At 46.2% G+C, this 27,481-nt stretch overlaps 1 protein-coding gene across 1 annotated transcript in view; it reads right to left on the bottom strand.

The window, feature by feature from the left end:
- The window catches only part of CCDC38 (coiled-coil domain containing 38), a 1,141,020-nt gene that overhangs the window by 1,076,647 nt on the left and 36,892 nt on the right, over positions 1 to 27,481 (bottom strand). The window contains exon 4 of the mRNA XM_085653370.1: positions 4,537 to 4,604. Coding sequence (XP_085509496.1) covers positions 4,537 to 4,604 — 68 coding nt within the window. The remainder of the gene's footprint in view (positions 1 to 4,536; positions 4,605 to 27,481) is intronic.

The following is a 27,481-nucleotide window of genomic DNA, read 5'->3' as shown; positions in this document are numbered from 1 at the left end:
TTGGGAGGAAAAATACATTGGGGGGAAGGAAAGAGCTCCCTGACAAGCATCACAGAAGAAGAAAGGATGTGGCGCAGTGGCAAGAGCCGCTGATTCGAGATCTGAGGATCCCAGTTCAAGTTTCAGCAGTGCAGCATCCTGTGATTCTGGGCAAATCACTTAATCTCTCCGGGTGATAAATTGCGCTATATAAACTGCTTATTTAATTTAAAGTACCCTGCAAGATGAAAAAGCAGAGAGTGGCAAATTTTTATGAAAAAATAGTTCCACCAAAGCAGATGTTAACAGTATTTCGGCTAAGGGAAACTGATAAGAGAAACAGACAAGAACAAGCATTAGTAAATGCAGGAAGATGTGCTACAGCCAATAGAAATGGAGGGAAAAAAGTGGCAAGCAGAGGAACCAATGAAAAGCCAGGAAAACAAGGAGGTGAGATGTAAGCCCCTTTTAAGATTTATATTAAAAACAATATATTTCATAAGCACAGCGCAAGCGCTGTGCAGGCGAAACCTAAAATGGGATGCATTTATTTTTGTGCGGCCTGCATAAGACGTTTTGCTTTTTTGAATGTTTTCATGTTTGAATTCTTGTTTTTATTGGGAAGATTTCTAGACAACTTGTATGTCTTTTTCTGCTGCATATTTTTCATAAAGCGTGTACTTAACATGAAACATTTGTTTTGTTTTTTAAATCTTTTTTTTTTTAATTTTGTTAAAGCACGGGCATAGCAAAGTCATACATATGAAACAGTTATTGCATTTGGCTGGCTCAATACTCTTAGCACGCATATCCTTGTTACAAACAGTACATAATTGATCACAGTAATCATTCCACACAGTTCTTTACATTCCCTCCCCACGTCAATCCGAAGTGTCCTCATTTGGCAATTCAGGTGGGTCACATATGAAGCCCCTATACTTGTTCCAGGCTCCCCATATTCTCCCCCATTTCTGGGGACAGCCTCGATTTACATACGCAGCTTTCTCTGCGACCATGGCCTCATCCATGTCCATACACCATTCCGCCAGCGTCGGCGAGCATCTGGAACCCCATAGTTTGGCTATGTTTTGCTTTGCGACCATCATTCCCAAAGTTGCCCAGTCCTGTGCTGGATGATTCAGGTCATTGGGTTCCCATATATTTAATAAACATCTTTTAGGCTCCAGTACCACCGACTCCCCCTCCGTCTGTGATATAGTTCTCATCACTGCCGTCCAATGAAACATTTGTTTTAAGCAAAGGTCAAATAAAAATGTGTTTCTTTCTTTAAATTAATTCAACAATACTCTTGTGTTCACTCAAAGATGTTCCACAACCTAAAAATTTAGAGATTAATTTAACAAATATGAAAACAGCGACACAAATCCTTTTCAACGGATGGCCTGTATTTAAATTGGGCACCTGCACTTTTTGGTAACATACATTTTCTGTGATACAGCTATCCCACTTCCATTGACAGGCTGAGTTTAACAGAACTGGAAAATTATTCCAAGAAGGCATTCTTTGTGGCCCCCTAGTTTGTTTGATATTTTCCGATTGAAAGACAAGATCATTTCTGAGATGAGACTGTGTACAAAGGTTTTTTAGACTGGGGGCCAGATTTACTAAGCCCTTGTGATGCCCTTGTGTCACGTAAAGAGATGCAAGGCAACGCAAGGGCTTAAGTGGGATTCACTAAGCCACGCAAAGCTTTCCACCTTGCAAGTCTCTGCATGGCTTAGTAAATTTAGAGTAACACAAGGTAACTTAAATCAATGCCTTGCATTACTCTGTGTCCGGAAGGCTTTCCACGGGTGGAGCATGGGTGATATCATGCATCCACCCATGGATTTTGATGCAATCCCACATTTACTAAGGGTAGTAAACCTGGGATTCAGACAAAATTGTATCCAGACAAAATTACAGAGGCGTAACACGGTGAAATAGCTTAAGTTCTCCTCATTATTTCCTCTTTCTACATCTGCTGCATTGTGCCGCAGACGTAGAAAGAGGAAAATGCCTCTAAGGATTGTTTTTATGCAGGAAGGTGCCCATTCCAGCACAGAACAATCCTACATGTAACATGTGCACCCTCGCACCCTGGCACAAGGGTTCCTGTGTTGACATTATGCAGCTCTCAGTGCACCAACACAGGAAGAGCAGGAATGTCCCTATTACCCCTCATGGCTGGCCATTTAAATACTGCCATAACAACAGAGTAAGGTGACCAGAGCATCGCCTGGAGTGCAAAGGGCCCCCGATACTTGGGCGTCCGACTATATAACTTTCCTACTGACATATATGAGGGAAACCATCATAAGGTGCTGGAAGGGGTAAGGGCAGCGGTGGGCTTTTGGAAAACGCTTCCCCTGCCCCAACTGGACAAGTGTCCTTGGCCAAAATGATCATAGTACCCAGATTGTTATACTACTTCGTTAACCTCCCAGTCTTCCCTCCTTGCCCCTTTTTTCAGGAATTAGACTCATTACTTATCTCCCTAATTTGGGGCACGGGCCGACATAGGGTGGCTCTATCCAAATTACAGTTACCATCCGACCGCGGGGGAGTAGGGGCCCCATCCTTAGAGGCATACTTCTTGGTCGCAAAGCTGCAGTGGCTCACGCACTGGACAGCTGAGCGTCACCTAGGGGAAACCAATACTGACACGGCGCATATGCCTATGCCAGCAATCCGTCGTCTATTATTGCCCTGCACTAGACCCATGCGAACTTACCCATTACAGGTGTCAATAGCCCGCACATGTATTCTAAGGATACATCGCATATCCACAGGGAAGCCCTTCTACTCTCCACTACTCCCACTGATAGGACTGCCCAGAAGTGAGAGATATTACACAGCCCGGGCCTTGCGGGTATGGACAGATCACTCGCTAACCAAGGTTGAATCCCTATTCGAGGACGGAAAATTACGTCCGCACAACCATTTAATGGAGGAATATGATCTCCCCCCAGGGCAATTCCTGCTGCATAGACAAAGTATCACCAGCTGCCGCCCACTCTGGAACCTAACTGAAGAGGAACCCGTGACACATCCGGTAATACACACAATTCTACAACATGGTTGCGGGCAGACACAATCAGATGGCTCTACAAAGCCGCCCGAGACCTCATAGTCAAACCACTGGACTCATTGCGACAGACATGGGAAGAGGAAATAGGACAACCATTGCATAATAAAGAGTGGGAACGAGCAACAGAATACCCCTAAAATATATCCAGAAATGCACTCTTTAAGAACATATAATTTTACATCCTACATAGAGCATATTTAGAGCCTGAGCGCCTACAACAATATTACCCAGACACGCAGTTCCTGTGTCCCGGTTGCCGGGCCCCCGAGGCAGATTTTCAACATATGTTTTGGAATTGCCCCACATTGCAATCATACTGGAGCTAAATCCATGAGGCACTGCAAGAAACCACGGGTCTACCGGACATGAAGACATGGGAGGCATGCGCATTGGGAGTATTTCGGCGACGAGGTAAGACACGCTTCGGGTCCCCGTCAATACTGATGGCTAAGAGAGGAATAGCCATGTACTGGCGAGCCCTGGTGGGACCCCCTGTGGCAGCCTGGGTAGGAGCAATGAATAAATGGGGCGCAGCAGAGGAGGAAGCGATTAGAAGTGAAGAAGTGGAGAGGGACACGTAAACATCACATATCCATGGAATGGGCACAACGTCTACACCAATTCAAACAACAGACAATAAGTGATGAACCACCCGCGGCATCCCAGACCCAAATAGCTCAAGCATGTCTGGAGAAACACACAGAGGGACCAGTCAGTCCCACACCAGGAACATCACACCAAGGCCTACACAAACACGGGGACTCAGGAAAAACCAGTAGAAGCTGTCGCAAACTCCCCAACACCTATATACAGATCGCCAACATCATAATAGCCCACAAGTCGACCGCTCCCGTCTGAGTAGAGCCCACACCCCCCCAAAGTTAACCCCAATTAGACCCAAAAGTTAGCAGTTCTGAAAGTACACCGGTAGTTCTCAGACCGGAGCATATGGGAAGGATGCACATCGCAAGTTACAATAGACCAAACCACAACATGAATAGAAGTGCACACAGACACAATCCCCACATTAGGCGCAAACTGTCTTAACTGTATTACCGCACACGTAAACAGCCAACACAGAAATGTATAACAAGTATGTAACAAAGGTGATGCAAAAAATATAAACGTATGTTGTCTATAAAAAAATATAAAATGTCAATAAAAACATGTTGAAAAAAACAACAGCAGTGCAGGGTATATTCAAGCCTCATATCCCGGTACAACTGCTCTTAACTAGACCAACTATAGTGTAAGCTCTAAATTGAAGAAAGGTATTTGTTGACATCCAGGAAGACATGTCACATTTTTAAATGTGATGGAACACATTATTAACTGTAGGTGACTCTATATGCTCCAAATGAAAATAATGTATTTAAAAGTGGCTGGTGCCTTTCCTGCATTGATTACAGTTTAATGAATAACAGTATATTTCTTTCAAATTGTAAGGAACATTTGTTGTACAATACCTGTGCCAGAAACATCTGTCTCTTCTTAGCGATGTAGTCTCGCAGTGATTCTTTTTCAGCAGGACAACCTTTCAAAGGACAAAATTATTTTTGTAATGAACCAAAGAGTATGGTTTTCTTTACCATGTACATCAAGAAGGCTCAAGGGATAAAGGCAAAGCAAGTTCATTGCTAGTCGTGTTTACTAATTTCTCGAAGCTTTCATTTTATGATCTTCTAAAGAATGAAAGTTAAAAAGGACAGTGAGGCAAAATGATGGATACATTTTGACCACCCAAATCTTTAAAAGTTTTCAACCCCTTTTGAGAAGAGTGTCATCATTTCCTGTTGCTACTTTTATTCATAAATATAGTTTATCAATCACATTTAAATATACCACTCTCAATACAGAAACATGTTAGTACATAAACAGTTAAAAGTGTTACATTTAAAAGATATACAAAAGAGGTTGAGGCAAAATCCTACCGCACCGGACTATATCGTGGCAAAAATAATTAAACACTTATAAGGTGCGCAGAACCAAAAGTTCACCCCTTTCAACTTTCAATGGAAGGAATTTCCACATGAATCAAATAATATGGTTCAGCTTCCATTTCTTGTGATAGACCGTATTATTTCTAGCTCATGATCATTCAACACAAAACTCATGCTGGCACATGCATCAACAATGCCATTTGCGATTCCTTATTAGCGAAAAATAAGGATTCGCTAATAAGGAATAGCAAAAGGCTATGCATGTAGAAATCGCTTACAAAATAGCGATTTCTAAACATAACTAAATTGCGACTCGCAAATTGCGAGTCGCAATTAAGGAATACCTCCCCATTTATTCCTATGGGCCTAGAGGCCCATAGGAATGAATGGGAAGACTTTCTCAATTTGCGATTCTCAATTAGAGAATCGCAAATTGCTCATGCAATTTCAAGGGTGCCAGGGTGTAAAAAGGACACCCTGTTGCACCCCTGAAATCTGCATATGAGTACATCTTGCACACACACATGCCCCAAGGGCATGTGTGTGTGTGAAATGGAACTTTGAAAAATGTACTTTAGTGCATTTTTCAAAGTTTTAGCAAATTACCATGAAGTTCAACTTCATGGTAATTTGCTCCCCTATTAGCGAAATCGCTAATATTTTTACTTTAATGCATTGCATTTAAGGAATCTCAATTTGAGATTCCTTAAATGCAATCGCAATTTAAGTAATCGAAATTTAGAAATTACTTAATTTGCGATTTTTGCATTTGTGATGATGCATCCCAAATGCAAAAATACCGGTCGCAAAGGGGCAGGTTCTGAGAATCTGCCCGTTTGCGACCGGTTTTTGCTTTGATGCATGTGGGCCATGGTGTATACAGTTAAGAAAATTCATATTCTTCAGTAAGTATATTTTGAAGAAAATTCTTTATTCTTTTTCAAATTCTTCTTCCTTTAAAATTGAAAGCCACAGTAACCAACGGGTTACATCCTAAGGGACTTACTCGGGGCTACAGAATACATATGAATACAAAGAAAAAAACCTATTTACAATATGTACAAAAAATTCTGATCATACAATACATTAAGCAAATAACAGTTAAGAACACATTATAAGATAGTAAATTGTATATTCCACATCATGAGCACAGACAGCATGGTTGCATTGATGTAAGCAATAATTGACTATACTAATTCTGGTTTGAACATCATGATTTGATCAATAATTAGCTATGATCATTTCAGTTTGAACATCATGCTTTGTATCATGTCATCCTCTATTAGTTAAAATGATACATTTTGCGTTGCCTAATCCTATATATATATTTTTTTTTAAATATAAAAAGGATTCATTAACTAGATTTATTTATGCTACATGGATGGAGACAATTCCAGTTTCATAATTATGGATGTGCACATACCTTCATTTAAAGCTGTTCTTATAGAAGAAAATAAATTCACATGTTTTATCAATTTTCATGAAAGATGACTTATTTCTTAGATCCTGTAGAAAGTTAAAGAAGCCGTTGTTGAGAATTCATCAATTAATTTGTGTTAGTACAACCTCGCCACTTCAGGAGAGGATTCAATGAAAGAAGGAATTACAAAGTGGGGTTTAATTTTTATAATATTCATACCTGTGGTCATGAGCATTCTATGCTGTCAATGGCCATTTTTGCATCTAAGTATAACAGGGTTGCCTGCTCCATTTGGGGTGAATAGGTCAAATGGAGGATGCCAAAAAGGCACCGTAGGTTGAGTTTAGTCCTCTGTGTGGCATGAAATCAGATTGGTTAGGGTTTATGATCGAGGTGATAACCTCACAACGCATAGTGGACAGGACTTTGGCCAAAGCCTTGACCTCCACATTCAATAAAGAGACTGATCTGTAAGAACCGTAGTCTGATGGGGGCTTTCCCTTTTTATGTAGGACTACAATGGACGCGGTATGTTGATCTTCTGGCAGGAAACCCTCCTCATGCGCCGCCTTAAACATGTCCAGCATGAGCTGTGCAAGTTTGTTGGAAAGTCCCTTATAAAGTTTCACCGGTAATCCATTCGGTCCCACCGCCTTCCCAGATTGTAAACTCCACTGAGCCACTGCCAATTCCTCCACCATCAGGTCTGCCTCCAGGGTCTCTCTAGCCTCTTAAGTGTCTGAAGTGCAATACCTCTCCGGAAGTCTACACAGTGCTTCGCAGTTCTAGTTGTGACCGAGCTGTATAGGTCCTCGTATTAGATCACAAATGTTGGTGCTATAGCAACGCTGGACATCTGCAGGACACCCTCTTTATCTGTTATCTCTAAAACACAAGATCGCTCCCTATCTCTCTTATCTAGCCAGGCCAATAATAAGCTGGCCTTATCTCCCACATTGTAAAGGTGATGCTGTGTCGTCAATATGTGGCTCCTTTCTGCTTTTTCCGATTAGACGCGGATGTCTTGCTGGCGTAGATGCAGCTGGCGGCAAAGGCCTGGAGTCCCATCCATCTGATTCTTGATCTCTAGGGCAGCTATGTCCCTCTCAATTACCTCAACCTCCAATTTAGTTTCGTTTTTCTTCTTTCCCATCAATGCCTGAGCCTGCCCGCGTATTACTACTTTATATGCCTCCCATAGGGTGCAAGCCAACCTAACCAACCCCTGATTTTCTTCAAAGCAGAAATCTGTATGGGCCCTAAGCTTTCCTTTTACACTTTTGTCTTTGAGGTACCAGAGGTCTATTCTGGGGGCTAGCATGATGTCTTGTGTCGGCCCTTCCATCAGTATTCCCACAGGGAAATGATCTGATATACCGCGTGGGTGGTGTGCTGCTGCCCTAAAGCTACTCACTTGGGCATGGTGGTGTAGTGGAGGCGGAGTTTTAGATGACATACATTGCTATGTTAGCATAGGCGTCTTAGATGTTAGAAACGCCATCTTGCCAGTTTTGCCTCTTTTGCACACAACACTGCAGATAGATGTTATTATTTGAAAACTGCTTGCTTGCCTTTTCTTCACATGAGAACTGTCTGTTGTTCACGTCCCTAGACGTGCACTGCGACCTTGGTCTGAACATTGTGTGCTGAAACAGTCTGAGCCACCAAACAATGTATGTTTTTGAGTCCAGGTTGATCGGCCCACGCTCTAGCCATAACACGCACACAGCTGCAAATATTTGAAAGTTGAGAGCCTTTAATATTGCAGTTTGCAGGCATTACACACACATTCTGGAGAAGAACTTTTCCAGGCGCAGAGCAAAGCTGATCCTGTGATGTGATTCACCTAAGCTGATCTTTACGGTATGGGGTTCCCCATGCAGACCTAGAGACCTTCTATTAGTATAATAATACTGGCTCACTAGTGAAGGGAGGGTGGTTGTATTCCACTATCATTTGTAATATGATTTCTCCCTTCATTTTATATGGTATTGTAACAATGCTGATGGTTTTGATTTTAATCATTTGTCTGCTTATGTTAGCCAAAGTACTGCATCTTAGGACATGTTGTTTATAAAATAAACATTATAAACTTTACCGTGTCCCCGATTACTCTCGTTGTGGACTGATATGAGAATAATAACGAACAGGTATTTCTGATTCCCACCATTCCTGAGAGTACTCTAAAGTCGCATGTTCTGGGTTGGCTAATCATTGGTAGCTTCTATATGGTATGAAGAGCGAATGAGACACTGATGCTGGTCGGATAGGGGTTCTGGGTACTGAGGTGAGTTTTTGGTACACCGCAATTCACTGAGGTCCTGGTTTCCTGCGCATAGTTCTGTGCATGAGCAGAATCCCTGCAACATGGCGCACCTAACGTTTGGTCTTCTGATTTGAAACGCCTTAGTACTGCTCCACGACACCCTCACTCTGGTTTCCGGATAGCGGGAGTGACGGTTTTAACCTACCTGTTTGTACGATAGGTTCCCTCAAGCTTGCTAATTAAAAAGGTTTTTATATTACTGAACCATTGTGCTACTGTAATATCCGTTGTTGTTCTTCTCTGTGTCCTTATGGTTGTCGATATTGCAGCGCATAGCCGAACACCTCTGCGGCGTCATTTGACGCAGTTTGGGGTGCCGGACGATGGGATGGCCATTAGTTTTTGTGGTGAGTGCCGATGCATCATATCCCTACGAGTTGTTTTACTCTTGGGTGACTGTGCCGGCGGTGAATGCGGATTATAATACATTTCACACCTATACTCCCACGCGGATCCCGGCAAATTATACGCCATATAGGATGCAAGAAATTCCTATTTCAGCTTGGCAGCATCGCATTTGGTTTAATGGCGCCCTTCCCCATACGGTTACACCGGTTCGAATGGGCCCTTTATCAATTCCAGGGGCCACTTGGCCGGTACTGGCCGGATTTACACCTCATCCTCGTTATTTGAATGTTGCGGTGGATGAGTTGCGTGTCCTCCATACAGCCCTGATTACTGTATATAGGGCTTTAGTGCAATACGTTTCACGCAACGTGCAGGTAGGGGCACCTGCTGTTGCAGGACAACCAGCTGGCCAGGCCGGGATTGTCATTAGTCCCGTCATGGTTAATTCGGTAATGGGCAAGCGCCCCCAGAATAAGGACGATATGCCTTATTGGCTTGCTGAAAAATTTGACCAGATGGAGGCAGTATTTCCGTACTCTACTCCTGTGGAGAAACACAGGATCCTCACCATTAGTTTGAAGAAAGACTTAGTCCCGGAGGTGTCCGATCGTGACAACTGGGGTAAGGTTTTTGCAGCGGTCTACTCGAAGTGCTTCGGCACCCCATCTATGGCCGTGCTTCCCTCCGTCATCAAGCGTGTTCAAGATCAACGCGGTCCGGAGGCGGCGGTCAAGTTGGGAATTCGGCTTGTCAGTGTGTTCGACGTAGTTGCCACTCTCATCCTTGGTAACCTCAAGGGAGATGCGGTACACTTTCAAGTGGCTAATGGTTTAGCCCTCGTTGACGAACTCGATAAGCCCCGAGAATTGCCTAAAATTATTGCGGAGGCTTATAGGACTATTGACCGCAGTAGTTTAGGGATTAAGCCTACTATTGTCATTCCAGACATACAACAGCAAACTAAGGTGAGTTTGTCTGTTAAAGACGATCGTCCAACTTTTCCTGAACAAAATTGGAGAACAAAGAAACAGGGAAAGCAGCAACAGAAACAGGGGTCTCGTCCTGCGTCGCCGGTGCAGGCAGCTGGTGAATGCACATATGATTTGCGCGGCCGCACTAGTATTAGGTCACCTGATAGATTTCAGGTTACTGAACAACGTTCTCCTCGTTCTTCACAGGATACATCGGCCTCACAGTCTGGTGGCGGAGAACGTGGCAAAGGTCGGGGTGCCCAACAAGGACGTGAGCAACCCCGTCAGCCTGACGGTAAAGGCAAGCTGGCCGAAATTGCTTGTCAACGTCCTCCGTTTCAGAAGAAGAAAGTTGCTACACTAACAGCGAAGTATGCCACAGATAGTGAGAACGCAGCTTCGGAACCTGACATGGGCACTAACGCTGCTCAACAGCGCAGCGGAGGTTACAGTAGTGCGGCAAGCACTGTGTCCATATCTGGAGGCGACAGCAACTGATACGTTCATAACTGTAGAAACTGCTAATACTAGAGTGGCTCCCCCTGACAGACAATATGACATAGTCCTCTTAATTGAAGGTGGCATACAACGTACAATACAAGGGATTTTTTTGGATAATCTGACCTCTTCCTATGACATTCTCTTAGCGGAGGCGGACTGGCCCCCGGCTTTCGTTTTGGATGCTCCAAGGGGGGAGGAGGTAATCCTCCCATCCTTTGCGCACACTGTGCCAAAGGAGCACGCTGAAAGGTTTGCCGGAGAGTGGGCTCAGGTCCTTGCTCAGGCGTTGTACCGTACTCAGGTTGGGTGGGATAAATTGTCTCCAAGCCATGAGATTCCTTTACGGTCTATGCCCCAGCCACAGCCCCAATATCCCATGCGCCGCGAAGCTAGATCTCACGTCGCAGAAATCCTTGACCAATTGGAATATCAGGGTGTTACCCTGATGGGTCGTACCGCCTAGTTTTGGGTTACCGGCATTTGAACTTTCATTGTCGGACGTGTGCTGTACAGAATACCCACAGTTCTGCCCTCGTTGATAGTCTAGTGAGAAAAAGGTTTAAAACCACACTGGACATATCCAATGGCTTTTACAGCCATAACCTGTCCTCTATTAGTAGTCAATGGACAGCATTTACTTCTGGCGGCAAACAAAAACAGTTTACAAGATTAGCCATGGGCTATAAAAACAGCCCTGGCGTCTTTGCCGCACGTGTTGTCTCTCTGTTAGAGAGCATTGACCAAGATGCGTACTCGTATGTTGATGATATATATCTCACAGACGACGAATTATGGCCGCATCTGTGTCGCGTTGATCGCATCATTGTTATGTTTGCGGACTTCGGTTACAAATTCAACTTTTTTCCCACATTGCAGAGTATACAGTGTTGTTTTTGGGCTACGAGCTCAACAATGAAGGTCGAGGATTAGCTCCTCACTTCCTGGAGAAGTGCGCATGTTTGCGCGCTCCAACAACACTGAAAAAATTACAATGTTTGCTGGGTTTTCTGAATTTCGGGCGTACTTACATTCCTGATTATGGCCAGCGTATCAAGCCGCTATATGCCTTGGTACAACCTACGTTTTCCAAATCGAGCTGGCTGCCAGAGCATTCAGCTATCTTGCAATCTTTGCAGGCTGATCTTCTTGCTCTGAAATACTTACTGTAACGTGATAACCACGCTAACCTGGTCATAAGAATTGTGCTGGGCGCAGTGGGTTTCACGTACTTAACGTTCAATGAGGACGATGCCTACAAAACACACCTGTACACTTCGGCTGAACTGCGCTTTTCCACGGTTGAAAAAGTTTTGACTGCTGTGCAGATGGCGATTCTTAAAGAACGAGCACTGTCGTAAGGAAAACGCATGTTGGTGGTTACACCATATCCTGCTCTAGAGGCAGTGACGAAAGCCTGTGTACCGAATTCTAAAGCTTTGCATCCACGTTGGATACAATGGGCCACTTCTTTGACATAGCCAGATGTCACCTATATCTCTGATGCCTCATTGCAGACTCAGGAGTACTTGCAGTATGAATTCGTTCATCCGGCTACTCTGTCTCTGCGCCCGCTTCAAGATTACCATTGTGTCATTTACACTGACGGTTCGGCGCAACCGGCGACGGAATTGAAGCATGCCTATTGAGCGGCCTGCGCAATTGTAGCGGGTACTTTCGTGAATGGAGAATTCAAGTACGATGTCGTGCATACGCAGTCATTGGGTGATTGTACCGCACAGTTGGCAGAGCTCCGTGCTATGGTGCTTGCACTGGAGTTTGCTGATCCTCGGGTTACTACTCTTATAGTCAGTGACTCGTTTTACAGTGTTCACTCTTTTAACGACAATCTATTCTTTTGGTCTCCGAATGAATATCGCGATTCCAAAGGTAGCACAATCAAGCATAAAATGCTTTGGGTTCGGGTAGCAGAACTTAAACAGCATCTGCCACTCGTTAATTGTAATTCACACTCTTGGTCACCAGAGAGTTGGTGTCCACGCTGTCGGCAACAGCTTAGCTGCCGAAGCAGCGAAAACAGCAGTGGCAACATAGCTAGTAGCAGCAGTTACAAGATCCAAAAGTAAGATCGATGATGACATCTTGGCAGCTATTGCTGCTACAGAGAAGGGAAGTAATTACCCGAGAGGTTTCCCTTCTCGGTACTCTTATCATTTAAGTCCTGATAAAGTCCCCTATGTGAGAATTAACGACGTTGGTGACAGATTGATTCCCAACGCGGACTGCAGACCTTCCTTGATAACAGCGGCTCACGAGGGTATGGCCTCTGCCCATGCCGGCGTTTCAGCTACTGTTACTCTCTTACAACAACATTACTGGTGGCGCGGGTTGTATAAACAGACTCGCACTTATGTTCTTGATTGTGACATTTGCCAGCAGATTAAACCTTCGACTGCTGCGTGCCCACCACAAACTCAGTCGTACATATCTAATAAACCACTTGGGTGTGTTTATCTAGATCACTGCGGTCCTTTCTCCTCTGATACTGCGTACAAGTATATTTTAGTTGCAGTGGATTGATGCACACGTTTTCTTTGGGTATGGCCACAAAGGAGTGCGGATGCTCGTACTGTCATCAGGGATTTGCGTGTCTTTGTGGGAATTTTTGCATGTGGTACATTTCATTCTGACCAAGGCCCTGCATTCGCCTCTAAGGCGTACAAAGAAGCCATGAGATCTTTGGGGGTCCAAGTCAAATTTTCGTCTCCATACCGGCCTTAGGGCAATAGTGTTGTGGAGCGAATGAACCGTGACTTAAAGCAATCCCTGACAGCTAGGGTTTTAGCCACTGGCCGGAACTGGTTAGCCCATCTGTATACCGTTCAACGTGCACTTAATAATCTCCCTAGAAGGTCTCTGGGTGGGCGGACCCCATACATGATGCTCTTTGGCATAAAATCTTTTGTCCCGGACCTTGATGGTCTAGACATGGCGGCGTCTGCCGCACCCTTTGACGTAGATGATCACTGTGCTGTATTACAGAATCTACAAGAGACCAGAGACAGTCTTGCAAAAGAACACTTGCCCTCCGCATCTGATGCTGCGCTTCAGATTCCGGTAGTCGGCTGGCTACCTCGAGTCGGTGACCTGGTTCGTGAGAGGGTGGAGAACAAGAAGGCGTTTGGCCCCTCTTATCGTGCACCGGTTTAAGTGCTTGCCGTGCAGGGTACAAGAACAGTCATTTTACCTCCACTTCCTGGTCGCAAGGATAACAGGTACATCTCCATTGACAATGTCAAACTACAGCGAGTGGCCGATTCTTCTTAGTATGACTCCAGCGGTCTCTTGCCCTGCGATGCTGAGAAATTCTGTTTTGGCTCCGGCTTCTACCACCATGCCTGATATTGCCATCGAGATGCATACAGTTACTAATCCTTTGTTGCCACCACCGGCTGGTGGTCCACCTGAAGATACTGAGTATGCTTATCCCGCAGATGTATCATTGCCTGTTTTACAATCACTCGCAGTTGACCAGTCACGTTTCTCCTTTGACACTAACTCAATGACTTCCAGAGCTCCATCAAAAGTTTCTATTTTTGCTGTTTGGTTTAAAAGACATTTTTTAATTTCCCCTTGGACTTACATTTGGCTGGTGCTCATTTGTATTTTTTTGTTTATGTCCATTGGCTTTGTGGTGGTATTTTTTCGTCTTGTAAATGGACACTACCCGAAGGAAAGATCTACAATTAGACTAATTCATGGAACTTTGGCCCCCCACTCCTCATCACAAATCATGAAGAGGGACCAGACTTTTGTGAATATTACTGCCTGGCCTGTGTTAGATGGGATTGTGTGGGATGCTGTTAAATTTCAAATTCATGGACCCACTGAGGTTATTAATGTTCCGAATGTTCTTCGTGTTTCTATGGGTGATGTGAAACAAAACATCCGCTCTGATGATTGGGACGTTCAGGCCATAGAGGCATTATTTTCTGATTTGAAATATTATGCCGCCTTTGATGCTGAAGATTTGTATTTGGACACTAATAATTATGGGGAACTGTTTTGCTATCAACATTATGGCAATCATTTCCTACATAAGGCCAATACGTTTCGAAATTTTGTAAATTATACGCAATGGGAACATTGTCTAACGCCAATGTTAGGCAGCTCCAACACACTGGTGAACAAATTTGCATATTTTTCTGATTTCAGTGTTTCAAGACCTGCCACCTTTTATTTTAAAGTGGCAGCAGAGTCTGCCTGGAAGGTTAGGCTGACACACACTAAATTGTTGTATTCCAAATCTTTTATGGATGATTTGGCTGTCAAGGGTTATTATCTGTGGAAAGCTACTATTGATCTCAAATCTGTTTGGGGTTCTAAGCCATGGCAGGTACGAGGGACAGAAGCTCTGCATCGTGCCTGCCTCATCCCAAACCACATGTTGTTTTTGAATTCTACTATTTTTCAAACCACCTGCTTTGGATTGGCTACTTGTAAAAAGCTGAATTCCCCCTTGATTCCTGATCTGGGTGCTTATCCTAATTGGGATAATCATACAGATCTGTCCCTTGATGCGTTGCAGTCATACGTTACTAATACATCCTTCAATATTTCCAAATTAGATCCGGAAGGATGGTTAACGTGGCAGACGAGCTCAGATTCCTGTCAACATTGTATTCTGGGGTTGCAACCTGGATATACCCAGGATCAAGTGGACCCCCGCTTTGAATCTTCCCATTCAGTTACTACCTACTCTGTAGGGAAGTTATGTCAGAACTGGCTGCAACATTCCACCTTGGCATCAGTTAAACTTCATTTATCAAAATTAGATGACAAAATAGATTTGAATGATTTTGTTAAAGGTCCTGTAGGTGGCAGGTCCAAACGATGGGTGTATGCTGTTTATAACGAAGTTTGGAAATTATCGGAAATTGAAGCGGCTTCCAGGTTGAGAGCCATTGATCAAGCCAATTTAGAAAAAGTGCTAGCTGTTATCGATAATAGCATTAACACCCTTTCTTCCAGAATTTATACATTAGATAATATTGTTTCATCTATTGTTGATATTGTGCAGGATGATATGTTTGTTTTATATCATGTTCAAAATCAATTGTGTTCCATAATGCAGTTTGCATGACTTTGCAAACGTTGAAGGCTGGGAAAGTCCCCTGGGACTACATGAATACATCATCTTTATTCCTTCCTTTTAATCCGACTGCGAAACAACAATTCATGTCCATGAAAGATGCAACATACTCATTACTGCATATTGAAAAGTTAGAACCTTTGCCTTTCTCTGTGGCCGAATTGAACTCAGCTGTGTGGCTTATCCACGGGCTAATCACATTACCATTTCCTTTGTTTAAGTTCAGTTTGTGCATGAAACATTATGCCCTAGGCAGATTTGAACCCTTGGGTACTGCTTTACTGCATGAAGTTTGGTCACTCCCATTTACATATAGGTGCATGAGAGAAGGTACAGAAGTGTATTTGAAAGGTGAGGACTGCACTTCCACACCTGATCGCTCAGTAGTTTGTAGGCACATCCAATTGCATGGCGCGTGCAACGTTCAGAACGCATGCTAAATTTGGTGCCTGAAAGGGATTCCAGTGCCAGCTATTACACCCTCTTTCACGTTGTTAGCTAACGGTAGTTATTTGCTTTTAAATAACGAGGCTTGCTGCGGGATGCTAGTGGGGATTCCCTACATTGTGACTGTATCACAAAGAGTAGTCTGCTGTAAAAATTTCCTTTTCCCGCCCCCGCATGGGCAGCTGGATGTATCCATCTGGCCTTCCATTCCAACCTTGAAAGCAGAGTTCAACAAGATGAGCAGAATAAGGGCTCTATTGTCTCAAAAAGTAGTTGCGTTGACTTCATCCCGTGAAACATTTGTCCTTCACGTAGCAAACACCCGCACCGAGGTGCATGCACTTTTAAAAACTGATCTCCCACTTCATTTCGGTGCCCTGATTCAAACTATATTTAATGCCTCGTCAACTGGCTTGGTGCATTTTTTCAAAATTGTGGGCTCCGGCATTGTGAACTCCTTCCAAACTATTTTTGGTGCAATACCGGCATTTTTTCATCCTATTTTTTCCAGCGTCTTTGGCGGTCTCCCATTGATTCTCGCCCTCACGGCTGGTGTGCTGTTGTTGGTCTGCTTACTGCGCTATGGCTGCACAATTTGTGTCACACAACAGCCTGTCCCGGCTGCTCCATCTTCGTAACCGGATGCTTGAATATTATGGAACATTGCCACTGGCCACCTTAAGCATAGTCTATGGATTGTCCTTCCGGTTTTCCTACTTTACATGCGTGCAACCTGTTTTTCATTGCCTAGATTGTCCATTCGAATGGGCTCTGGATTTGTGCTTGTCAAACTCGGTGTCTCCTGCCCCGGATTATGATCGACTGATGAGTCCCTTAGTGGCTCATGAGTTGGACTGTTCTGGTATCAGGATTATGGCCTGTGGAGCGGCACATGGAGTCCTAGGGAATTGGGACATCGGTACGGGCACGTATGACTTCTTGGCAAGAAGTTATCTTGAAGAACACGCCAGTTGTCCTCTGATTGTGCTAGAGGCTCCAGTTGTCGAGGAACATGTATGTTCGTTTACCTTATTAGACTGGATGGCGGAAACTTTTGCAGAACATTCTAATGACTTCCTCTTGGAAGCTGTTGCTACTTACTGTGCTTATACGTTGATGGATTAACTTGGATGTCATCCAACATTCCTTATACGAACTACACATTATTTTTTTTCCCTCTCTACATTTCCTTAATTTTTTACGTGTTTTTTAAAAAATTGTATTCTTCTTTTTTGTCTTCGAACATTCACTCCCCTTTATATGGTTTTCCAATACATGCACTTGGTTCCGCTCTGTCGAACTTGTACTCTGCGTTCCTTAATTGTATCCCTAATAGTTCGTGGTCCGATCAAGGGAGGGTGTAGTGGAGTCGGAGTTTTAGATGACATACACTGCTATGTTAGCATAGGCATCTTAGATGTTAGAAATGCCATCTTGCCACTTTTGCACAAGTAACTGCAGATAGATATTATTTGAAAACTGCTTGCTTTCCTTTTCTTCACATTAGAACTCTCTGTTTTTCACGTCCCTAGACGTGCACTGCGACCTTGGTCTGAACATTGTGTGCAGAAACAGTCTGAGCCACCAAACAATGTATGTTTTTGAGTCCAGGTTGATCGGCCCGCGCTCTAGCCATAACACGCACACAGCTGCAAATATCTGAAAGTCGAGAGCCTTTAATATTGCAGTTTGCAGGCATTACACACACATTCTGGAGAAGAACTTTTCCAGGCGCAGAGCAAAGCTGATCCTGTGATGTGATTCACCGAAGCTGATCTTTACGGTATGAGGTTCCCCATTCAGACCTAGAGACCTTCTATTAGTATAATAATACTGGGTCACTAGTGAAGGGAGGGTGGTTGTATTCCACTATCATTTGTAATATGATTTCTCCCTTCATTTTATATGGTATTGTAACAATGCTGATGGTTTTGATTTTAATCATTTGTCTGCTTATGTTAGCCAAAGTACTGCGTCTTAGGACACGTAGTTTATAAAATAAACATTTTAAACTTTACCGTGTCTCCGATTACTCTTGTTGTGGACTGATATGAGAATAATAACGAACAGGTATTTCTGATTCCCACCATTCCTGAGAGTACTCTAAAGTCGCATGTTCTGGGTTGTCTAATCATTGGTAGCTTCTATATGGTATGAAGAGCGAATGAGACACTGATGCTGGTTGGATAGGGGTTCTGGGTACTGAGGTGAGTTTTTGGTACACCGCAATTCACGGAGGTCCTGGTTTCCTGCGCATAGTTCTGTGCATGAGCAGAATACCTGCAACAGTGGGTGAAGATATAGTCTAGGCGGGAGAAGCTGCTATGTGCGTATGAGAAGTAGGTATACTGCCGTTGCTGAGGATCATGTTCCCGCCACAGGTCCACCAACCCTAGTGCCGAAACAAATGACTATGTGTCTCTCCTTCCCTGTGCCACTGCACCGGTCATTCTATTCATTACCAGCTCTATGACCTCATTCCTATCCCCTCACAGAATAAGGGTACCCGTTGGCATGGTCAGGAGTAAACTACTAATGCTCGGCAGAGTGGCACTGTGAAGCCAAGGAGGGATGTATAGAGAGCAGATGTCAGGGTCATACCGTGTATGGTGAAGACTAAAGGGCAAGGATTTTTAACCCATATGCCTGTACCCTGAGAGTTGGTAGTGTAACCTTTATGTGCCTATCGCTTGCGGCCAAAGCGATCAAGGGCTTCATAATGGCTCCCTCAAAAATGTGTCTCATGAAACAACACAATATTAGGGCAATGCCTGTGCAGGTATTGGAGTATTAAAGTGCATTTTATCTTGTTCCCGAATCCATTGACATTGCATGACCAAGTAGTTACAGTCCACTGCCTGTGGCCCACCATTGGAACGTCAGTGTGGTTTGGGTAGGTATTAGGTTTCCTAATAGGGCTCTGCTGTGAGGAGTCTCAAACTGAAACTTACAAAGTAATACCTCGGCCTTCATCCTACTTTTTGAGATTAATCCCCTGCGACGAGCAAACCAAGTAACAATCAAAAACATGCAAAACAGATCCCCTTCCTGCACCACTGCATAGTGAGTCTAAAACCACCCATAAACCCCAACTTGCAGAGTGCCAGGTGCCCAAAATGTAGCATCTAAGTGTGTGGGAAAGCTACTACCGTTGTACTTAAGTGGTTCAGAATAATCATGCTAACATATTGTGTCCCCGACACTTTAAATTTATAACCTTGAAAAGCAATAACCATGTGCCTAACTGGAGTCCAATCCTGCCATCCAAGTGATCACTATTGTTATGATCTTCACTCCCCTCCCTTAACATCACGGCTTATGCCACCCACCCACAATAACATTGTGAAATGGTCACAAACAATCAAGAACATTTGCCTTCAAGGGCCGGGCACTCATGTGTCAGGAGTAAAGATTTGTGCATGGGAACGCTCAGGGGGTCCGGGCTGCCCCATCCTGGTTCCATGCTGCGGTGCTTGTTCCCCTGTCTCAGGCCCCTCTGACAACCATCTACTTGCCACCTCCGGTCTGGTGTCAACTCTCTCCCTGGCAGCTCCGCATCACCGCCGCCTCACAGCAGTGCCTCCTCCTCCTCCTGGGGAGGGTTTGCGCCGGCAACCCAATTTCGATTCCTGCCTCAGAGGTGCTCCCATCTCCGCCTGCCTGGTGTCCCCTTCTCGCCCTCTTTTTATTTACCTTATCTTTAAGTTAATTTTAGCTCCTAGTTGCTCCGCTAGGTGTCTTCTCCTGTAGATCTAACTTTATTCTTGCTTGCATTCACTGCCGGTTTCCCGCTGCTGCTGCCCCGTGGCCCCTCCCCCCGCACAGCCCCTGCTCCCTACCTCTCATCCCGCCCCCTCCCCTACTTAATGGCGGCCGCTGCGGGGAATCGCAAGTAGGACCTGACCTCCGGTCTGGTGGCACTCTCTCCCCGGCAGCTCCGCATCACCGCCGCCTCGCCGCAGTGCTGAGTCCTCCTCCTGGGGAGGGTTTGCGCCGGCAACCCAATACAGATTCCTGCCCCAGAGGTGCTCCCATGTCCGCCTGCCAGGTGTCCCCTTCTCGCCATCTTTTTATTTACCTTATTTTTAATTTGATTTTAACTCCTAGTTGCCCCACTAGGTGTCTTCTCCTGTAGATTTAATTTTATTCTTGCTCGCATTCACTGCCGGTATCCCGCCGCTGCTGCCCAGCGGCCCCTCCCCGCGCACAGCCCCCGCCTCTCTACCTCTCGTCCCGCCCCCCCAACCCTCCCCTACTTAATGGCAGTAGCTGTGCGGTTGTGCACAGCGGCGCGCCTAAGGCAAGCCCGTCTGCACCCGTCCGTGACCCGAACGCGGCCAGTGCCAGGTACCCTGGATCTACGACCAAACAACGCTACACTGCCGCCACCCTCCTCGCACTCAACCCTGGATGAAACAACTACTGTCAGAGATCGTCGCCGAACACCACCCACGGCCAGTTCTCCTGCCTACACTGGCGACTATCCTTCACCAACAACAGCCCCCCCACGACCGCTGAACCCACGACATATGCCCGCACCACCAAAGCCCTGACGTGCATTCTCCTCAACGTGCGCTCCCTCCACAGACATGTCACGGAGATCCAACACAGAGCACCTCCACTTCCAAATTCAAACCAGCCCCAGAGCCACGCTGCGCGGCACCCTCGTCTACAGACCCCCCGGACCTCAAGCCTCTTCCGCCACCACCATTGCCGACCTCGTCGCAGCCCACACCATCGCCTCCACGGTCTACCTTCTCATCAGAGACCTGAATTTCCACCTTGACAACAGCAGTGACCCCGACTCCACCACTCTCCTCGACAACCTCGGACTGAAGCAGCTCGTCACCACCCCCACCCACAGAGCCGGACACACCCTAGACCCCATCTTCGTAGGAGGGACAAACATTCACTTCAGCCACACCACGCAGCCCCTCTGGACAGACCACCACTGCGTACACTTCACCTTCAACACCGCCACCGCACCAAAACCCGCCCCGTGCCTGCCATGAAGGAACTGGAGCAAGACCACAGAGGAACACCTCACCACCACCCTCCTCCATGACCCCCCGCCCTCCGCCACGTACAACTCCGCAGCCAAAGAAGTACACAGCTGGATCGCCGGGTGCGCTTACAAGCTAGCACCCCTCCGCCACCCCGTTAATCAACACCCCCTGAAGGCCACCTGGTTCACCGTCGACCTCCAAGAAGTCAGGCACTCCTGCAGGCGCCTTGAGAAACTCTGGTGGAAGAGGATCCTCGCTCAGCCCCACGCTCTTCAACATCTACATGGCCCCCCTCACCGCCATCGTCAGACAGCATGGGCTCAGCATAGTATCTTACGCCGATGACACCCAGCTCATCCTCTCTCTCACGAAGAACCCTGAAGACACCAGACTCAACTTCCAAGAAGTAATGAAAGACGTGGCAGCCTGGATGAGTGACTGCTGCCTAAAACTGCACTCGGAGAAGACAGAGGTCCTCGTACTTGGACTCTCCCCCACTGTGTGGGACAGCTCCTGGTGGCCCCCTGCCCTCGGAAACCCACCCACCCCGACGGACCACACCTGGAACCTCGGCATGATTCTAGACTCCTCCCTCACCTTGACCCGCCAGATCAACGCTGTCGCCTGCACCTGCTTCAACTCCCTCCGCATACTCCGCAAAGCCTTCAAGTGGATCCCCCCAGAATGCAGAAAGACTGTCACCCACGCACTCATAACCAGCAGATTGGACTACGGTGACGCCCTCTACGCCGGAATCAACAAAAACCTGCCACACAAGCTCCAGACCATCCAGAACACCGCAGCCAGATTCGTCCTCGGAACCCCATGACACGAGCACATGACCCAGCACCTACAAAACCTCCACTGGCACCCCATCGAGAAAAGAGTAACCTTCAAGCTACTCACCCACGCCTACAAATCCCTCAACATCAGACCCAAATACCTCTCAGCAAAAGAGTCTCCTTCCACGTACCCAAAAGGAAGCTCGGCTCTGCCGACCTCACCCTGGCAGAGACCCCACACATCCGCAGAACCAGAGCAGGAGGAAGAGCCGTCTCCTACGTCGCAGCAAAGACCTGGAACAAGCTCCCAGTCAGCATCAGATGCTCCCCTACCCTGCACACCTTTCAGGAAGAACCTCAAGACCTGGCTCTTCGACTGATCCAGAGCGGCACCCCGCCCCCCCAAGCGCCTTGAGACCCTCAGGGGTGAGTAGCACGCTTCATAAAACCCTGGATTGATTGATGGATCAATCCAGACCCATGACTCCTTCGGGAAGGTGAAGTGCAACATTTTCCCATCTACTTTCATTTGGAGCTTAGCAGCGAACAACATCATGAATTTAATGTCCTTCGCCTTGAGTGCCTTTTTGACTGCTTCGAAGCTTCTCCTCTGCCGCTGCACCTGAGGAGTGAAGTCGGGAAAAAACCTGATGATTAAGTTCTCAAAGTGTATATCCCCATAGGTACAAGCTGCCTGAAGAATGGCGTCCCGATCTCTGTAGTTGAGAATTCTTGTGATAATCATGCGCAGTCACGACCACGGCGTTCTATGCGCCCTTTCAATAGAAAAGAAATTGAGCAGTCTCTTGGGGCAGAGAGTTCTGAGCATCAAGTCTTTCTAGGAAGAGATCAACATTTGGGCCCTCGGCCCCCGCCAGGACTCCTACTACGCGGCTGTTGTTTAGTCAGGCTGGGCCCTCCTGATCCTCAAGCAGGGCCATCATGGCGACGTTTTGTTGTGTGAGAGCTTGGACTTGTTCCTCCAATCATTTAATCTTGGAGTTTAGGCCACTGATTTGCAATTCAGTCACCGTCACTTTATCTGAGATTTTCAGAAAATCAGCTTGAAGGAGATTAACATCCACAGTGACAGCATTCAGTTTGGCCTCATTTGTGCCCCTGAGCTCCAGGATTGCAGCAATAATTTCCCGCAGAGAGGGTTCTTGTCCAGCCATGTTCGCTGCAGCACGCCTGGTCTTCTCACTTCGGGCATCCATGAGAACTGTGTTTTTCTCAAGCTTGATGGATTGAAATGGCTTGGAGCCCTGGCCCTTAACCATGTCCTTGGGTGGCCACGGATCAAGTCCTCCAAACAGCTGTCCCTTTCTGGGCCACTCGTGGTACCACCGAGTGGGAGTTAATGATGAGGGTACAAATCCAGTCAAGCGCAGCCCAGGACCAGCATATGACCCTGCGCTTTCAGTTTTGTTCCAATGCAGCGACTCGAATGGGCAGTCCGTTGCAAGCCCCTCTAGGATATAGGGGTAGTGAAGTTCCTGGGCCTTCAGGAGATGGATACACAACACCAGCATGTGTGGGACTCACTGTCTCAGTCTCTTTGCATCAGAAGGCCAGGCGCAGCAGCAGGAGGGAAGACGCACCCCACTCCCTGGGAAATACCACGAGGAAAGTTTATTATTTAAGGGCCTTCTGCCAATCACCGTCACCAGGCCCGTTCTGATTTCAGAGGGGGGTGAGGGTGAGGCGTCCCAGGCGCACAGCAGTCATTCTGGTGGCTCTGTTGGGTCCCTGGTGCAGGATTCTTGGGTAGGGCCCACAGACCGCGAAATCACAGCTCAGGCACCCGCAACCGTAAGGGCAAGAAGCCAAGTGGTCCCAGTCACGGCATGCCTACAGTGCAGGCTGAGTACCGCGGCCCACAGCAGATTATGTGAGGCGACCGGGGCATGCGGGCCAGCAGCAGCCGCTGCTCCTACCCTTCAGGGACTCGACAGCCCAGGAACCTCCTTCGAGTGTCGCCTTTGTACGACTGCTATCGAACTTGCCCCAGCCACCAGCAACAAGCGAGGCATCCACGGGGTGGGATCCACATTCTGACCCCGGCCAATCCTTCAGGCTCAGATCACTTCTGCCGGCAAACCCATGCTTCCTTAGACGGCAGGGCCGCTTGCATTACATTAACGGGGTCAGCACAGGTCAGGATGCCTCCCCCCACTGCACGGGTTTCAGGGGAGTCTCCTGGGGCACAAAGGCATTGGCACAGGTTGGATGGTTATCAGATTGTGGTGGATTAATCACTGATGGCCTCCGAGTCTACTCAGTGTGCAGCCATATTTGTTGGCAGTTAGCCAGCCCTCCCCCCCCCCCCCCCACCACCAGGCTAATGTCCATTAAAGCTAGGTGAGTCGCAAAAGTTTGTTTTTCTCAAAATTGCAGGTGTATAGCATCATCATCGGGCTGGTGCTCCTCGTGGGGGTGGCGCTGCAGTCCCTCACGGGCCCGTTTGACGGGGCTCTTTGATGGAGATCTTTTAGGAGTTTGCCGCACTTGTGCATGGGGGATACATCCATACTATTCACCACACGGGTGAGAGAAGAGGGACCGTATTTGTTCAATTTCCCCTCTCACACAGGCAACTGACTTTGCTTCTCCATCCCCGTGATATATTTTAACCAGACTCCAAGGACATCCTCTATAAATTGCTAGTGTCCTTGGGCTCTTTTTGTATCTCACTCACCACCACCACTTTGACCCACACACCCCCATGCACAAGTGCGGCAAACTCCTAAAAGATCTCCATCAAAGAGCCCCGTCAAACGGGCCCGTGAGGGACTGCAGCGCCACCCCCACGAGGAGCACCAGCCCGATGATGATGCTATACACCTGTAAGGGTGTGTGAGGGCACCTCTAGATCCACACAGGAGTACCTTTACTCTTTCTCGGCACACTCGAACCCATCTGGAGACACTTCACACTTCCCTACAGTAATATTTCCTAGTCATGTAGGCGGTGAGCCCACCTTTCTCACATTCCCTCCTCTGTCCCTACAGGATGCACTAGAGAGAAAACAAACTGTTGTCAGTTGCTTCCTGAAAGAACATAAGCATGTCTGGTCGACAGATGTCTTTGTAGGGAGAGGATATTAACATAGATGTTTATCGTTAGCTGGAGCACCTGCAGCTCACATGCCAGCAGCTATCTTGATGGCCATATCCCTCCATCAAGGTTGGATTTTGAAAGCATGTACATGTATGTTTGCATGCATCACATGTATAATTACACACACAACTAATGGGACCAAAACTTCTGACACCCAATCATCTTGCACCTTACATCTGTACATTAAATATATGCCACAGAAATTCTGCGCATGTTACATTTGATAGTTTGGAAAGTATGTTCACATGGCCATAAATAGCTTCTTGGTCACGGTGCAAGTGACAGTGGTGTCCCAGGATGTCAAAAGTGTGGAGAGAGATAATGCTCGACTTTTATAATTGAATCAACCCTGTCTTACTATTGTAATGCAACAAGACATACAGCATAAGTGAAGTTTAAAGTCACATGCCTGCTGTGCACATCCAGACTTTGGCCTCTCTGCAGTGGGACAACTTGGGGCCTATTTATGGCCTTACTATAAGGTGTGGGTCTATGTGTATGAGAGGATGTGGTCTAACGGCTAGGGCGGCGATCCCACATCTGGGGAACTGGGTTTGAGTCTCTGCAACTGGGCCAATCACTTAATCTCCCTGTGCCTAACAAAAATGAATGTGTCCTTGTGTAACACAACTGGCGCTCTCAGAAGAAAAAAAATTGTTCAAAAGGCAAGGATGTCTTTAAGTGTGCCACAAGGATGCTAAATGTGTACTCTATATTGCCTCAGATCATTAGGTATGCTTTGTTATACCTCTATTGAGGTAGTGCCAGTGGCGTAGCAAAGGGGGCGGGGAGGCAGCCCACCCGGGGTGGCGGAGGTGAGCAAATTGTGTCTGCCAGACTCCCTCCCCAGAACAAGTCGTCCGTTGTCCACCACCACCCCACCACTCTTACCTGCACTGGGTGGCAAACTTAGATTCCGCCCCGTTTGGCAGTAGGTCTAGCTACGCCACTGGGTAGTGTTGATGAACATCTAAAGGCATTAAGGAGATGGGGCAAGAGGCTATATTTAGCACTACAAGTAAGACTTACATGCATGTTGCCTTCCTTGTCAATGGCTCCTAGCCCCCTTTCTATTTGCAGGTATGTATTTAAGGAAATGTGCTTTTGGAGAAGCTGTAGATGGAATTTATTTTGTGTTCTGTGTACAGCATCTCAAAGCGCTCTGATATGTGTAGTTGTGCTTAATTGTTTTTTGTTCATGTGCAGGGCCGGCTTCTAGGGAGGTGCGATCGGTGTTCTGTTTTTAAAGCACCTGCTGCAGCGTTCCTTTTCTCCGGCAATTAACAGGACTCACAGAATTGTCAAGATAACTCTTGTGATTAACGTTCTTCATGGAGAGAGATCAGAGTTTTGTATAGTTGAGGCTTTGACTTATGTGAAGGTAGTGAAGATGATTAATATGCCTGCTGCAAACAACGTGTACCAAGTAGATTACAGAGTGCATATAATATAAACAGACCAGAAGGTTACTGCTTTTAAAAGAGACATCCTTCTGTTACTTTCAATTTATAACTTAAAAGTCCTAATACAGAACAGTGAGCTATTAACTTTCATCATAGAACTGCATACACACTGCAAAGTATACATTAGAACATTGATTAATGTTGCAAAAAAGGTTAATTTGGCTAGTAATCTATTCTTATTATTAAAGAAAACTCCCAACTATGCTGTTTCTTTTTCGACTCTGAGTTTGTGCTTCTCCACACCAATCATTCAAACTATACTGCCTACCAGTATGGATGACATGTGACTCCTACACTTTTAGTCCTTTGGTTTATGTAACATTTCCTACACACTGATTTATACACGTATAATTGATTTTCTCCATGTAATGTGTGTGTGATGCAAAGTGCTCTGACAACCTACATTAGTACGAGTGGCGCTATATAACTAATTTAATGCATCTGAGAGAGAGCGTGGTTATGGAGACTTGGTCACTGTTAAAGGGGGCTAGTGAGAGAATCCATGGTGGAGGTGGTCATTGGGGGCGCCAACTAACATTGTCGCACTGGGCGCCACCAGCCCTAAAGCCGGCCCTGTTCATGTGCACAGGTTGTGTGCAAGTTGATTTTTAATTGTTGATAGATGTGACATGTTTCAAATGGTGGTGTCGAACTGCAGTTTTTTTAATGTTTACATTCCTTCACCATTAATTGAGTGGAATCTATCATGGTGCCAAGTGTGGTGTATGCACGCTTGTTTCAAGAACCTTGCTTACTGGTTGAAATATTTCTTGCTATTCCCTGCCTGTGTTGTTTTCTGTATGATTCCAATTCAGTTTTTCTGAGTGGGATGATGTGGTACGTGACTTTCTTCAAAGCTGGGTTGTAAAAAATTGAGGCTGGGTGGACTGTAGTACTGCTTTAGTAGAAGTGTGACATCTGTGTTTTTGCATATCCTTCTTTGTGCCCCTCCAGGAATTTCTCGACTCTCCCATTTT

Source organism: Triturus cristatus, chromosome 4_1 (genome assembly GCF_964204655.1).
Source record: "Triturus cristatus chromosome 4_1, aTriCri1.1, whole genome shotgun sequence".
Lineage (NCBI taxonomy): Eukaryota > Metazoa > Chordata > Amphibia > Caudata > Salamandridae > Triturus > Triturus cristatus.
This window is presented reverse-complemented; position numbering and strand designations above follow the sequence as displayed.